The sequence below is a fragment of the Grammomys surdaster genome, unplaced genomic scaffold (genome assembly GCF_004785775.1).
Source record: "Grammomys surdaster isolate TR1022 unplaced genomic scaffold, NIH_TR_1.0 125612, whole genome shotgun sequence".
NCBI lineage: Eukaryota > Metazoa > Chordata > Mammalia > Rodentia > Muridae > Grammomys > Grammomys surdaster.
In genome coordinates this window covers 70,414-84,679 of record NW_021620455.1, presented here as the reverse complement: position 1 = coordinate 84,679, position 14,266 = coordinate 70,414, and the positions used below count along the sequence as shown (strand labels likewise).

The 14,266-nt window shown below is 44.7% G+C and overlaps 1 protein-coding gene across 1 annotated transcript in view; it reads left to right on the top strand.

Moving 5' to 3' along the window:
- The window catches only part of Tcerg1l (transcription elongation regulator 1 like), a 186,997-nt gene that overhangs the window by 169,419 nt on the left and 3,312 nt on the right, over positions 1 to 14,266 (top strand). Inside the window, exons 10-11 of the mRNA XM_028787188.1 lie at positions 8,078 to 8,167; positions 12,760 to 12,878. Coding sequence (XP_028643021.1) covers positions 8,078 to 8,167; positions 12,760 to 12,878 — 209 coding nt within the window. The remainder of the gene's footprint in view (positions 1 to 8,077; positions 8,168 to 12,759; positions 12,879 to 14,266) is intronic.

The window sequence follows — 14,266 nt, the reverse complement described above, 5'->3', positions numbered from 1 at the left end:
GTGTGTGTGTGTGTGTGTGTGTGTGTGTGTGTGTGTGTGTGTGTGTGGTCTGTGTGTGTGTTTTGATGAATAATGGACTATTTGGTGGAATACCAGTTATTGTCAATTTAGAAAGCTTGGATCTCAATTCACTTAGTAGTGTATTTTCCGTCTTTGCTCTTTAAATAATACACATTTATCTACGTGTGTGTGTGTGTACGTGTGTGTGTACGTGTGTACCTATGCCTGTGCATGTGTCCATGATTTATTTCCTTCTGAATACAAACATCTGGCTTCTGTTACAACATTGTTTTTGGAGAGGCTGTTTTGGATTCAGTATAATCTCCCACCAGCAATGTCTGAGAACTCCCAAGAGTTCATTTTGCCAGCACACTCTGCCAGCACTGAATAGCAAGAAGGTTAAATATTTGCCACTTACTGTCCTTTTTTTTTTTTAAATCCTTTCGGTCCATTCTTTTCTCTCGGTCTCTTTGCTCTCATTCCTCTCTCTGGATTGGCTGCTCTAGGGTTTGACCACATAGAGCCTCAGGTGTGACCAGCCTACTCTGTAGATGCAATTGGAAAAAGCTGTAACCCGTGGATAACTATGGTCACCTGTTCTGATTTCCAGATAACAGTCCCTAATGTGAAAATAATCCTCAGATCGGATGAAGTCAGTTGGGTCTGGAATAACCAGATATAATTTTATTAATAAAGATATAAATAATTACCAAAGCTATTATTTGGCACGACTGCACCAGAGGTGGGGTTCAGAGTGATATGTTCCAGTGTGAGGACAGTGCATCCTTACTAGTGGTGGCCCTGTGCTGTGGCCCAGGCTTTACTTCCACATTTACCTACAGTTCACCTGGGCTTATCTGGGCTCAGAAACCACCCCTATTGCTACTCCTTGAGGCACACTCCCACACAAGAAAAACCACACTTCCCTGAACTTAAGAGAGGAGTCTTGTGAAAAATCTGAAAGTCTCCTACACTCTGAGGACCACACAGTTACTGACTCAGCCGTGCCTTCTGCACTCACTTCTTAGATACTCCCTTGTGCCAGAGTTGTGCTTAAGAGACCTCAAACTGCGACCACAACTTCACATTCAGCAATGGAGAAGGCGGTCTCCCACACCAGGCCTGATTCTTTTGGGATATCTATAACTACCTGTACTTACCAGAGACATCAGGGCCATACACAGAAGTTCTTGGGACATGCTCAGGGAGTCCATTAAAGAGAGCAGTATTGAAAAGAAGCAAGATTCTGTCCCAACAGAGTCTGCAGAATGTTAAGGTGACAGGCTGCAGGAAAGGGACATTGGGAAGGCACAGGGAAGGCAACTAATACTGCTTCAAACTGAAGCCTATCCCTGTGTAATTTGAGTCTTTATGACTTATATTCATTATCTTTCTAATTGCTGTAACGAAATACTTGAATAAGGCAACTTGAGAAATAAAGAAAAGGCTCTTTGGGCAAAGGGTTCGATTTAAAGTCGGTCACAATGGGAAATGCAGAAGCAGGAGTTTCAGGCCCCTGGTTGCAGTACCTTCTCAATCAGGAGGCAAAGAGTAGACAGGGAGTAGGGGCTGGGCTATAAAATATCACACCCCATCTCCTGTGACCCACTTGCCTCAGCATGGCTCTACCTCCTAAAGGTTCCACAACATTCCAAAACAGCATCATCAGCTGGTGGTGATCACATACACATGAAACCTGCGGGAGCATTCCACATTCAAATTCCAACAAAGCTAATGGGAGACATGTCTGTGAGCCCTTCTCAAGCATGGTCAAGTTTCCAGTGTTCTCTGTCTTACCTCAGAGCCTTCTGGCCTCTGTACTCAGGGATGAAGGACTCTGTATCCTTGCATGAAAGCCAAGAGGGGATGGAAGGGAAAGTTCGGGAAGGGCAGTGTGCTCACACGCACTGAGAGGAGACGTGGAGGGTCGGGGGACACACCAATGACCAAGAGACCCAGGGATCTCTCAGCAGCTATAGCAAACAGCCACATGACCAAGAGACCCAGGGATCTCTCAGCAGCTATAGCAAACAGCCACATGACCAAGAGACCCAGGGATCTCTCAGCAGCTATAGCAATCAGCCACTCCACATACCTCTGTTTTTCCTCTGTGTTTTTACTAACATAAAATAATTTTGACCATATCATTACATTGAATAGAAACTATTCATTGTATTAGAGTCTAGGAAATGGCACTGGATACCTGTCTTTACCTCTGTTCGTGAGCCTGGGGCTGAAGGAAGGGATGGACTCTTTAGGGAGACTGTGATGGAGGTGGGCCTTGCTTTGGAAGTCCATGGTGCTGTCAGCAGTGGAGTGTCCTGGAGTTAGATTGCTTCCTCTGAGGGCACTTCCTAGCTAATGATGGAGAAGTCACTTCTAATTGGCTAAGTAGTTGAAGTCCAGGTTTAAGGCAGTCATCTCAATATACCAGGGAATCAAGAGAGACAATACAGTGCTTAGTAATCAGATTTGGTGAAGAACATTAGTGTCGGAAGTAACTATGTTTGTGTCAGAGAGGGCAATCAACTATATGAGGAGACCCCAGCTTCTGACTGCCAGGCCAGCTTTCAGTTGTTGTCAGTGATATCAAAGATCACAGGCTTAAAGCCTGACTATGCCAGAGGGGCAGTGTGATTACATGGATAGACACTGTAGATCACGCACTGTGGGAATGAATGACAGCACCTCAGTGGAGGCATCAGTTGGGACCCAATATGGCTATTAGTGCCTGGATTCTCTACCCTGCCAACACTGTCTTTGGGGCTGGGATTTATCATACAGCCACCACCTGAGTACCAGCATTTTTTCTTCTCAGAGCATCTGAGATCCCCAGATTCTATATGATTCAAGGATTAGAAACTACAAGGCCTTTTAGCTGGGAGGATGAAGGGACTGATATGCGTGCTATGACAGGGTGGTTAATGACAGCTCTGGTCACTCCCACATGCCTGCTCAGGTCTGACCCACAATAATAACCCCAGATGGCCAGGGCCTGTCTGTGCCTGACAGGATTGGCATCCTTGCACTTTTGGCTGTCCTTGAACATGCCTGCTCATTTTGTTTAAATGAAATCTACTTGTCTCAGAGCTGAATCATCCCTGGGAGAAGCACAAAATCTGATTTCCTCCATTTCTGGAGAGGCTTGGTCAGTGCCGGGACTGAGGTGGAATGGTTTACTCTGGCTGTGCTTTGTAAATGCCCCCCTCTCAGGTAGCAGGGCTTTTCCATGTATAATTCCTCCATCACTGCCCACAAGGTCTGATGTGGCCTCCCTTACTCATCTACAGAACGGGGTGCTGGATGGCCACCAGGATTTGGCATACTTGAAGGAGTATTGTCCTCCATAGAATTTCTTTGCCTGGAGTAGATGCTCAGGGCTCTACATGGGGCTCTCAAAAGAAGCAAGCCACAGCTAGGATGGCTAGAGGAGCAGCCACATTAAAACTGAGAAGGGATATAGGATCAGACCAGGAGGTTGCTGGGTACCCAGTTGAAGAGATGAACTCGACATTCACATGGAGAGTTACTGGTAAAGGCTTAGGCTATGGGTGGAGCAAATGACGCTTGGGGTAGAGAACTACTTGGAGATGATATTCTTCACCCAGACACAGCAGGTGACCGTCACCAGATGCTGCAAGCCAAGGTTGCTGTCTTGCCACTCCATCTGGGAAATCTTTCTCGATTTGTCTACAGGGTTGTTTTCCCATTTTGACCAATGGAAATCTCAATACTACGAAAACCCAAGCTCCTGGAGCTCCAAACAGGCTACCTATTTCTCCTGCATGGGGGATTTCCCTATACCCACATCCTATTCAACACTAGCTCCTCATAACACAGTACTATATGGAGTCTGCAGCCTCAGGACCCTCATACTAGCCAGCCATTGCCTGGAAGATTACTCCTCAACACAGGCTTCAACATGATAGCAGTATCTGTCAAGATAGCACACTCCCTCTCCAGTCACCTCTAGCCTTGTGGCTCCCTCTCAGGGTCTGGGTTCAGAAGAAACAACCCCAGTTTCCCCCAGTATGGAAGTGATGAGATAGCTTGGAACTCAGTCAGCAGAGATGGTGAGCAGGGAACTCAACTGCCATCTCTAGAAAGAGATGCTAGAAGTAGAAAAAGGACCACTCACTTTGGTTCATGAAGAACATTGTCTACACTCTCAGGATTCTGATAAAGGCAGATGATCTTGAACAGTGAATTAATTAAAGAATGGGGGCAGGGCTAGAAGCACTGAGACTGTCCCACTGACATGGGCAGCAGCAGGTCACCTAGATAGTGGATGGACATGCTCTTGTCCTATGGATATCAGGACATGTGACAATGGTCACAGAGTGTGGATACAGAGAGGACTGAGGACACATGTCACAGTGAGATGCAGGGGGAACATTGCAGGATGTGGCCTGAATGTTACTGAGGAATCCAACCATTTGAGACCAAATCAAGTAAAATGCTAGATAATCAAAGAAGCATCAGGTGACACTGTGTGAGGGTGGTGACACTGCCAGGAAAAGCAACAATGAGTGGCATGGGTCTCTGGACTCCTAGAGTAGGCAGCAAGCCAGCCTGGCCCTGCACATGAGACTTGTCATGGCCATGGGTGAGATGACTGAGTTGGCTTATCACTGTAAATTGTAGCTAGGATATGAGCGTCTTTTTTTCCTCCTTAATGGATGGCAAGTTCCTCTGAGAAGCTTTGTACATGTCTTTACACTCCTTCTTATACCTCAAGATCTCCAAAAATCTAGATAGTCTGTCACTGTTGAGTGTGTGACCTACTTGATAGCTATCCTCAGACCTCTCTGAAGGACTCTTCTCATATGGTCACCACAGTAGAATGTGCCTCTCTGGCTGAGCTGGGTGAGTCTGGCAACAGTTCAGTCCATCACTGCTCCAGATACACCTGGAGGAGTCACCCTCCCAGAAAGCCCCTGCTCTGTATGGTTTCAATAATGTACCAAGTGCTCAGTCATAAAGAATAGTCCTATGTGGACATGGATGCCCTCACCAAGGAAAGAGTTTGTGTAATATACAATAAGAATTTTGATTATTAAAGATAAAATTGTTTATTAAGAAAACCTCTCTGGTACAATGTACATATACACACTTGTGTTGGTTGAAGCAGGTTCTCACCCAGGAATATCTTAAGGGTGTGGATTAGTAACCTTTATGTCACTGTGACCACAGTCCTTACAGAACAGTTTACTCAGGCTTGTGACTTCAGAGGGCTTTAGTCCATTCTGGTGGGGAGCCCATGGCAGGACAGCTCAGTCCACAGTGACGGGATTCTATAGCCATTCATACTACTATGGAGCTGCAAACAAACCAGGAAACAGGTTACATATGTCATTTAAAGGATTGCCCCGGTGACCTACTTTCTCCAGCTAGGCAGTATCTCTGGAAGTTTCACAGCATCCCAAACAAGCTCTGTGAACTGCATAACACGTGCTCAAAACAGGAGACCTGAACGGAACTGAAACATGAGTGAATTTTGTTTTGTTAACTTAGTTTTCCTCCCTTCCTACCTTAGGCTCTATACCCCATTGTATCGCTATAACTTTTTCTAAGTATGTATCAGATCTGATCTTTGCCCTCAGGGTAACATCCAGGCTCTAACCACCTGAGAGTCCACTGTTTGAGTCTCAGCCATCTCAGAGTCCCCTGCATGAGCCGCTGTGTGTCTACTTGTTCCCAGCCTCCCATGAGCACTTCCACTTTTCACTTAAAAGGATTGTCCGGTCCCTTTAAATCCCACCTTCTTTATAGCTTGTGAGTGCTAGCCTTTACAACAATGTGCAGCCCATCCTAGAGCATCCTCCTCTATCCCTCCCTAAGCCTGGATGAGTATCTTTATTTCAGAATGGTCCTTGAGAACCTCTTAGTTCCCATCACCTGTGTTACCCAAGACCTGGGACTTTCTTATACCAGGATCTTGATTTATTTTCTCTCCATTCTTAGCACACAGCATGTGGCCAAGGCAGAGTCGATATTAAGTCAATGTTTTTAAATGAACAAATTATTTTTAAATGACTTAAACGTTCCCTTGTTTATCAGCTGAGAATCTGGAAGCAAGAACTCAGTGGCAATGTGCCGATGCTTAGGTGTTGGCTTCTATTTCTGTCCTCTCATTAAGAAAACCAGAGCTTCTTGGAAGTCAGCTGATTGGAGGGCTAAGGCCCACAGTGTACAAGAGAGACCTGGAGCCCTGGGAAAACCAGCAAGTGAGGTAGTGCCATCAAGGCAGGATATGAAACACAGCAGAGACTTAGAGACTAGAGTCCTACAACAGATCTCTATACAGTTGGATTTAGCAACAAAAATGAGGTAGCACAGAATAGTTACTGGGGAGATGAGCATACATGTATGCGTCCTCACAGCTATAAAAAAGGGCAGAATAAAGAAGTCACTGTGACAGATGGAAGGATCATCTACCAGAAGGATTCCAAATCACTCATAGAGGCAGAATATGATCTCCTATGTGGGAAATGCACATGGCTCCTGCCAAAATGCACGGTATGCATGGTATGGAGAAGTGACCTACCTGTCCAGGGAAGACTGGGCATGTGCCTCAGCCTGAGTCCCATTGTTAATGAATCACAAGGATGGTGTAGACTCAGGATACAATGTGCTGAAGTAGCATGTTGGCTCTGTGGTCATCCTCCAGGCTGGAGGACTTCTATAAAAAGCCAGACCAACACATTTTCCAAGGACCAAGGTAATCAGAAACAAGGAGAATCTGGGAAAATGACCCAGTATAGAGGGACCTTAACAGACATGAGACTCCGTGTACCATGGAATTCTAGGATAAAAAAAGATTGAGATAGATAGATAGATAGATAGATAGATAGATAGATAGATAGATAGATGGAACGAACTAGAAAATGTCATCCTGAGCAAGGTAACCCAGACCCAAAAGAACATGCATGACAGGAGCTTAGCATGACTGTCCTCTGAGAGGCTCTACCCAGCCGCTGACTGAGACAAATGCAGATACTCACAGCAAGGACTGGATGGAGGTCAGAGACCCCTACGGAAGAATTAGGGGAAGGATTAAAGGAACTAAAAGGGATGACAACCCCATGGAAAGACCAACAGTGTCAACTAACCTGGACTCCTGGGACTCCTAGAGACTGAACCACCAACCAAAGAGAAGCCCCGGCACATATGTAGCAGAGGACTGCCTTGTCTAGCCTCAGTGGGAGAGGATGTGCCTAATCCTGTAGAGACTTGATGCCCCAGGGTTGGGGGATATCTAGGGGACCACCCTCTCAGAGGCAAAAGGGAGGGAAGATGGGGGAAGAACTCTGTGAGGGGGTACTGGGAGGGAACAACATTGGGGATGTAAATAAATAATATAATTAATTAATAAAAAACAAAATCCAAATGATCTGGGGGCTTTGGTTCAATATGGTGGGCTAATTTTTTATGGCACCACATCAAGCTTACTGATGTTAGATTTCAATGATAAAAGACACATGGGGGTTCCTGGGGGAGGGGAACACTCACTCAGAGGCAAAGGGGATGGGGCATTGGGTGAAGAACTCTGGGAGGGGAGACAAGGAGGGAGGCAACATTTGGAATATAAATAAATAAAATAATTAATTAAAAATGACACATGGAAGTGGGTATAAGACTTTTCTGCAATATTCTTCTGCATTTTCTATAAATCTGTAAAGTACCATAAAATGTAACCTACCTAAAGAATAGAAAGAAGACTGTTAGCTATTAATTTTAGAATATCAGCTGAAAGTCTGCTAAAACCAGCCTATTGCTGGGCTTTCTACACTGCTGTGGCCTGGCCTGCAGGCCTCTGAGAACATCTAGAAGAATCCTCTCAGCATTCAAGATATGATGGTGAAATACCCCCTCCCTATCCTACAGGCAGCATGGATCATGGGAGGGTCCCGGAAGATGCCAGAAGAATTGTAGTGTTGTCCATCTGGAAATTAAATTTCCCCATATTTTTTTGTAGTAATTTCTCTGTTTTTTTTTTTAAACTGTTGATCATTTCAGCACACTCCAGGCTCAGAATCAAATGCTAACAGCAGCTCTATTGAATATCTTTCTCCAGGTGTCAGCGTTTTCTACTTGGGAGAAAGAATTGCATAAAATTGTGTTTGACCCTCGATATCTCCTGCTAAACTCTGAGGAACGAAAACAGGTAATGCTGGGGCCAGGAGAGATGGCAGCTAGAGACAGAGCTGAAAGGCTGCTAGCTAAGTCTGCTGCCAGTCTGAGAGCTTGGGAGGGAAGTTGGAGGTAGAGGGGAGTCTCGTGCATGGCACTGTTCTGTCCTGCTGTCTGGTTGTGACCCCTGCAGGGAAGGACTCTAAGATCAAACTGCAAAGCTTGGAGCATCAACCCCATTCCTAATGCCGCACTCAGTGTGTTGATGACACCACTCTACCTAAAGTGATATACTGTCATAGGAAAACCAGGAGTGGCCGGAGACCAGAGTCAAAGAAAGTAAATGATACTGGTCTAGAATACATGTGGCAGGAAGAGTCAGGGTTGGGCTGGAGTGGGTGCTACCAGGCTCTTCAGAAGAATGGCTTGCCAGGGATCTGCTTAGGTTTATTTGTGAAATAGTCCATAGAGCCAACTCTGCCTTTCTAGGTTATGTAGACAGAGGGCTGACTGGGAGGCAGGAGAGGATGCTGGAGGTAGTCTGGGAGGGGCTAAGGACACCACCCCTTAGCTGTGGCTGTGGAGCAGAATGCAGGTAAGGGCTGAGGACAGAGTGCTATACCTGTAGTCACTGAGCTGCCAGACTCCTCTTGAGGCCTTGTCACTCCCCTGCCCCAACCTCATGTATGCTCAGACACAAAACAACTGCAAAAAAAGGGAGGAGCTTCAGAGTTAGCAGAGAGGAAGGGTTGTCAGGGATCTCCAGGAACCTACTGATGTGTGAGCTGGCAGATTCTTATCAAGATTGGGCTAAGTCGGGGAGAACGAAGTTTTAGATTGAGCCTGTCGCTGGCTATAAGCAGACTCTGAGATGGGGATGGGGGATGGGGATGGGGGATGGGGTGAAGAATTCTGGGAGGGAGGGATCAGGAGGGAGGCAACACTGGGAATATAAATAAATAAAATAATTACTTAAAAAAGACACATAGAAACAGGTATGAGACCTTTCTGCAATATTCTTCCACATTTTCTATAAATCTGTAAAGTACCATAAAATGTAACTTACCTATAGAAAGAGGACTATTAGCTATTAATTTTAGAATATCAGCTGAAAGTCTCTAAAACCAGCCTATTGCAGGGCTTCCTACACCACTGTGGCCTGGCCTGCAGCCCCCAAGTGGTCTCAGCCAGCTGGGGACCTTTTGTCTCTCCTACTCCTTAACTAAAATCTCTTCCTCTATCAGGCTGGATATAGAGCCAGGAAGCCCAGGAGTATCTTGAACTAGCCACCTAGAATCTCCAACTTTGTCTTGTATAAACTTGGAATGGATTCTTTTCATGAAGTTTTTGTGAGGACACTAAGTCCATGATGCAGTGAGCTGAGTTTGGGCTACATGTATATTCTTCTATACATAAAGAAAACTGTAGATTTTAATAATTGATACAATGTCACCATTTTGTTGCATTATTAAAAAGCAAAAAGTTCAATTGTTCTTTGTAGGAAAGAAAGCTCATCTACACGGTAAGATGCTGTGAGCTCCTAAGGCAGGCTCGCCTTGTGTGTGAAAAGTCATTAGAAACAGTTAATGTGTTAAGCCAGCCTATAAATATACACGTTGTGCTTTAGCAAATAGTCATTTTTGTTTGGAAGCTGTTTTTGCTTTCTTTTTGGTATGTGACCAGTTGTTTTCTGCATGCCATTGGTATGTTTTAGAGACTAGCATCATTTTAGAAGAAGCCAAAAGAAAAGCCCTGTTTAGTATGAGGTCTTCCAACCACCTCAGTTTGATGCTTAAGTTACGTCTCTAAACAAGTCTTGGAGAACAAGAGCCCAGGTAGGAAGGAGCTGGTTCATGGGTTGAATATTACTAACCATCATCCACTTTCTGGTGTCTAGGGGCAGAACCTACTGTATCAGATCAGCCCAGGAAGCTGGAGAGACTGGGCTTCCAGAGACCCTGGTTAGGAGGGTAGATGCCATCCTGAGAAGGCTGTTGTGATTGTCATTGATTGGGTAGTCAATACTTGCCTAGGCACGTTCTTCTACATCTTGAATCATCTTACACCAAGAGTCCGCTGTTTAGTCAAAAAATTTCAGTTGTTCCTGTGAAATCACCAAGGGAGATGTCAGTTCTATCTTAATGTGCTACAATGGGAAGGGAGCAAGCCTCGTGCTCCTCATGAACTAGGCCCTCCTGAGAACATCCTGGCCCAATGCCCATCTCTGCTGCAGTTGTATGACCAGTGGCACAGCAACTGCATGAAAGAAAAGCAGTGCCTGGGGCCTCTCTCGGAAAGCACAGTCCAGATTACAAATGGATTGGAGAGCAAGCATCTGATAGAATCTGCAGAGCCCTCCCATGGCAGTATTTTCGCAGGAGAAAGCTAAGGCTCCTGGTGTGAAGTTATCCAGGCTGCAAAGGAGATGGAGTGAACCTAAACAGAGAGCCAGGCCTGGGGAACGCTAATAAGTCCAGTTTCTATGGTAACGAGAAGTGTTTCATTTTATTACACCAGAACCCACAGAAAACGAGATAACGGCCAGTGCTCTCTTTTAAAAAGTCATGCTCCAATTTGGGTAAAACTGGTGTAATTTGTTAGAGGGGAAATATACCTGCTATGTTGACTTATGGCAGCTTACATAAAGCAATGCAGGAAAAAGAGAGAGAAAGGGGAGTAATTTGATAAGGTGGATAAATGGTCCTAGGCAGGGAGGTAGATGGGCATTTCTCATAGGCTCTGACCCCAAAGCCAGCCAGCTTCTCTGCCCACATTTAAAATTAATAGAGCAAAACTTAGCTGATGATAGAGCCACTCGCTTTTATTTGGCTAACAGCCCTGCATTTGCTTCTTCTCTCTGTTTAAATTAGAGGACTGCTGGAGAGCACACTGCACTATTTGCCTTGAAGGTAAAATAACCCAATCATATTCTTACTTAAATGTGTGTGCACACGGTCAAAATTTAAGTTGTACTTGTGAATATTTCACTTTAGCGCTGCTGAGGCCTCTGGAGGCTAGTACTGTTCCCTGCATAACATCCTGTAAGAGGTTCACTATTAAAGCATAGACTGGAGACAAGAGCATGGCACTGGCATCAGGAAGCTGAAGCAAGCGGATCAAGAGTTCCAGGCCACCAAGGACAACATATTAAGACACTGTTTCCTCCCTCTTAAAATATCAGAAACAAAACAGAAAGATATAAAACAGTAAAATAGCATCAGATAGAGACAGTGGTGGCTTTAAGTGGACCATCACTTCCCCTTCCTCCACCATCCCCTGGCAGGGCTGCTGTGGACCAGTCAATACCTCTCAGATCTACGTGGATTGATACAGAGCTGTAATAGACTGTACCAGTGAAACAGCATTTGGGTTTTTATTGATGGTTCTGTTTATGTTTACATAAATACTTAAATGATCTTCTGTTTATTTTTTAGTGTTCAGGATGCTTAGATTGCATTATGATTTGAACTACTTTGTCCTTCTTCCTTGACTTTATGGTCTGCAAGTGACAAGTTTTCTAATGTTAGAGCAATGAGTAGCCTCCCTCCCTCTGACAAAGGGAGAGCATTGAGGCTGTGCATGTAACTCAGTTGACAGAATACTTGTCCAGAATGCATGAAGTCAGAGATGACATCCCCAGCACTGCATAAGCCAGGCACAGTGGCAGACACCTGCAATCCTCACACTCAGGAGGTGGAGGCAAGAGGATCAGAGCTCATGGCAAGTTCAAAGCTAGCCTAGAATACATAATACCCTGTCTCAAACAAGGGAACAAACAAGTAACAGCAACGAGAGAACATTCTATGGGAAGCAGCAAAAAGAAGTTCCATAATCCTATATGGTGCCTGGCTTCCAAAAGAGAACAGCCTGCTCTGGAGTATTGAATACTCTCTGCACACCAGACAGTATTTTCATGCCCTAGACTTGGAACAGAGTTTGCTATTTGGTTGTTCAAAATACTTGGGTCAGGTTTCATCCTTCGTAATTTCTACCCTGATGGTTGGTACAACCTAGATACTATTTGACATCCTTGAGGGAGGCCCCTTGTCTACCCTGAGCCTTCCTCTTGCCCCAGGGTCCCACATGTAGAAGTGAGGTTTCCTGGAAAGTAGACTGGAGCTTGGAGATGCCAGAGTTCTTCATGTTTACAAGTTCGTGTCATTTTTAGAGATTCAGAGGCCCGTTACAGAACCATAGAAGTCAGTATTGCAGATTAAGCATCACGTGGATGCTTTGACAATGATGTGAGTGCTGGTAGGTTATGTGTCCTATGAACGTCATTCAGAGTCCAGACTGCAGGGGGAGGTGCAGACAGAGTGGCTCCTAGCTTTCAGAGCACAACAGAGCTTTCCAAATCCACTCCAAGACCCTGAGCTGGGCTGATTGGCCTAGAAGTGCCACATGTATAAAGGGAGAACACTGGGCCTTGTGGGAATTGAGGCTACATTACTTGGAGGTCTCAGTTTTGTAGGCAGTATCACAACAGGAGCTTTGCTTACAGATCCTGTAGCAATGACAAAGAACCACCTTCCTCAGATGCTGGGTTTCTGTGCTGGCTTTGGCATAGAAGGTTTAATTTCTAGTATTCAATTTCATGATGACTTTCTTCTGTGCATTTGTTTTAAGATATTTGAGCAGTTTGTCAAGACAAGAATAAAAGAAGAATACAAGGAAAGGAAAAGTAAATTGCTGCTAGCCAAAGAAGAATTCAAGAAACTTCTAGAAGAATCTAAAGTATCACCCAGGTATGAAGGGAGACATATACCAGGCATTTTCTGTGTCCGGAAATGTGTCATGATTGCAGAACTTACTTCATTATATATACCAACATTTTAAAGACATTGAAATATTTACAGAAAATACCTGTTAGCAACAGAAGCCCCTTGGGAACCTGGTACTTCTCAGTCTGGCAGACAGTGTGATATACTAAGTAAATCTCCCATAGTGATTATGTTTCTGCTACAAAGTTCAAAAGGTCAGCAAAGCCTGACTCTACAGTCTAATGATCCTAACTCTCTCTTCTCAGGGGCAGGGTTATAGGAGTGCTCAGGGCCACACCTAGTTTACTACATAGGACCCAAATGCAAGTCCTTTGGGTCAGGTTTCATCCTTCATCATTTCTACCCTGATGGTAGAAATTACAAATGCAAGTCACTCTTAACTGTAGTGGCAGCTCTCCAGCCTATATATTTTTATTTTAAATGGTAACTAGCAATATAATATTTGGAGTGTATATTAGTTGCTCCTTTCTGTGATGACTTGGGTTTCCATAGTATGGTCTCTAATGTGTTTGGTCCATAATTTAGTGTACAACTAACACTGGCTGCATGGTGATCCACAAACCACTCTTCCTGTCTGGAGGACTTTCTGAATTAGAAAAAGTGTGTGTGGCTTGGATGTCAGGAAATCCTAAGGAAAAACCAAATGTGTGTCTGATCATCTGAAAACGTGGCTTCCAGTCAAAGAACCTTGAGTACTTGGCCCAGCTCTGACCTGCTCATCTACCCAGGAGTGGTCATGAGAGGGAGGCAAGGTTGAACTGAGGAGTTAGGAGCTGATCCTGGAACCTTGTTTAAGTTCTGGCCTGGCCTGGCCCAGGGATAAGATGCTGGATATCCGTGTGTTTTTATGATCTCATCTGAATGTAACCAATCATACTGATCTCAAAGAGTAACAGAAGAGACAGTACAGGGTCCTGCTGTGTGGCTCTTACTTCCTGACCAGCACAGGACACTCAACAGTGATAGCTGGCACCCTTACTGCTCATTGGTAAGATGCTAGTGACAAGCCTGAGGTCCCACAGTGTGTCATGAAGATAAGAGGAGGATACAGAATGAACTGAGCAAGTTGAAGAAAAGTCTCACATACAACCCACAAACACACACCCATTACACACATTATACACACACCTCACATCACACACATCTCTCACCATACACACACACACACACACCACACTCCATCATATCACCTCCACATTACAAGTAACCCACCACACATACACCAACACACACACACACACCCCCCACCACCACCACCACAATCACCATATACAGCACATACTCATACAGCCCACAAATACACAAATATATATATATATATATATATATATATATATATATATATATATATA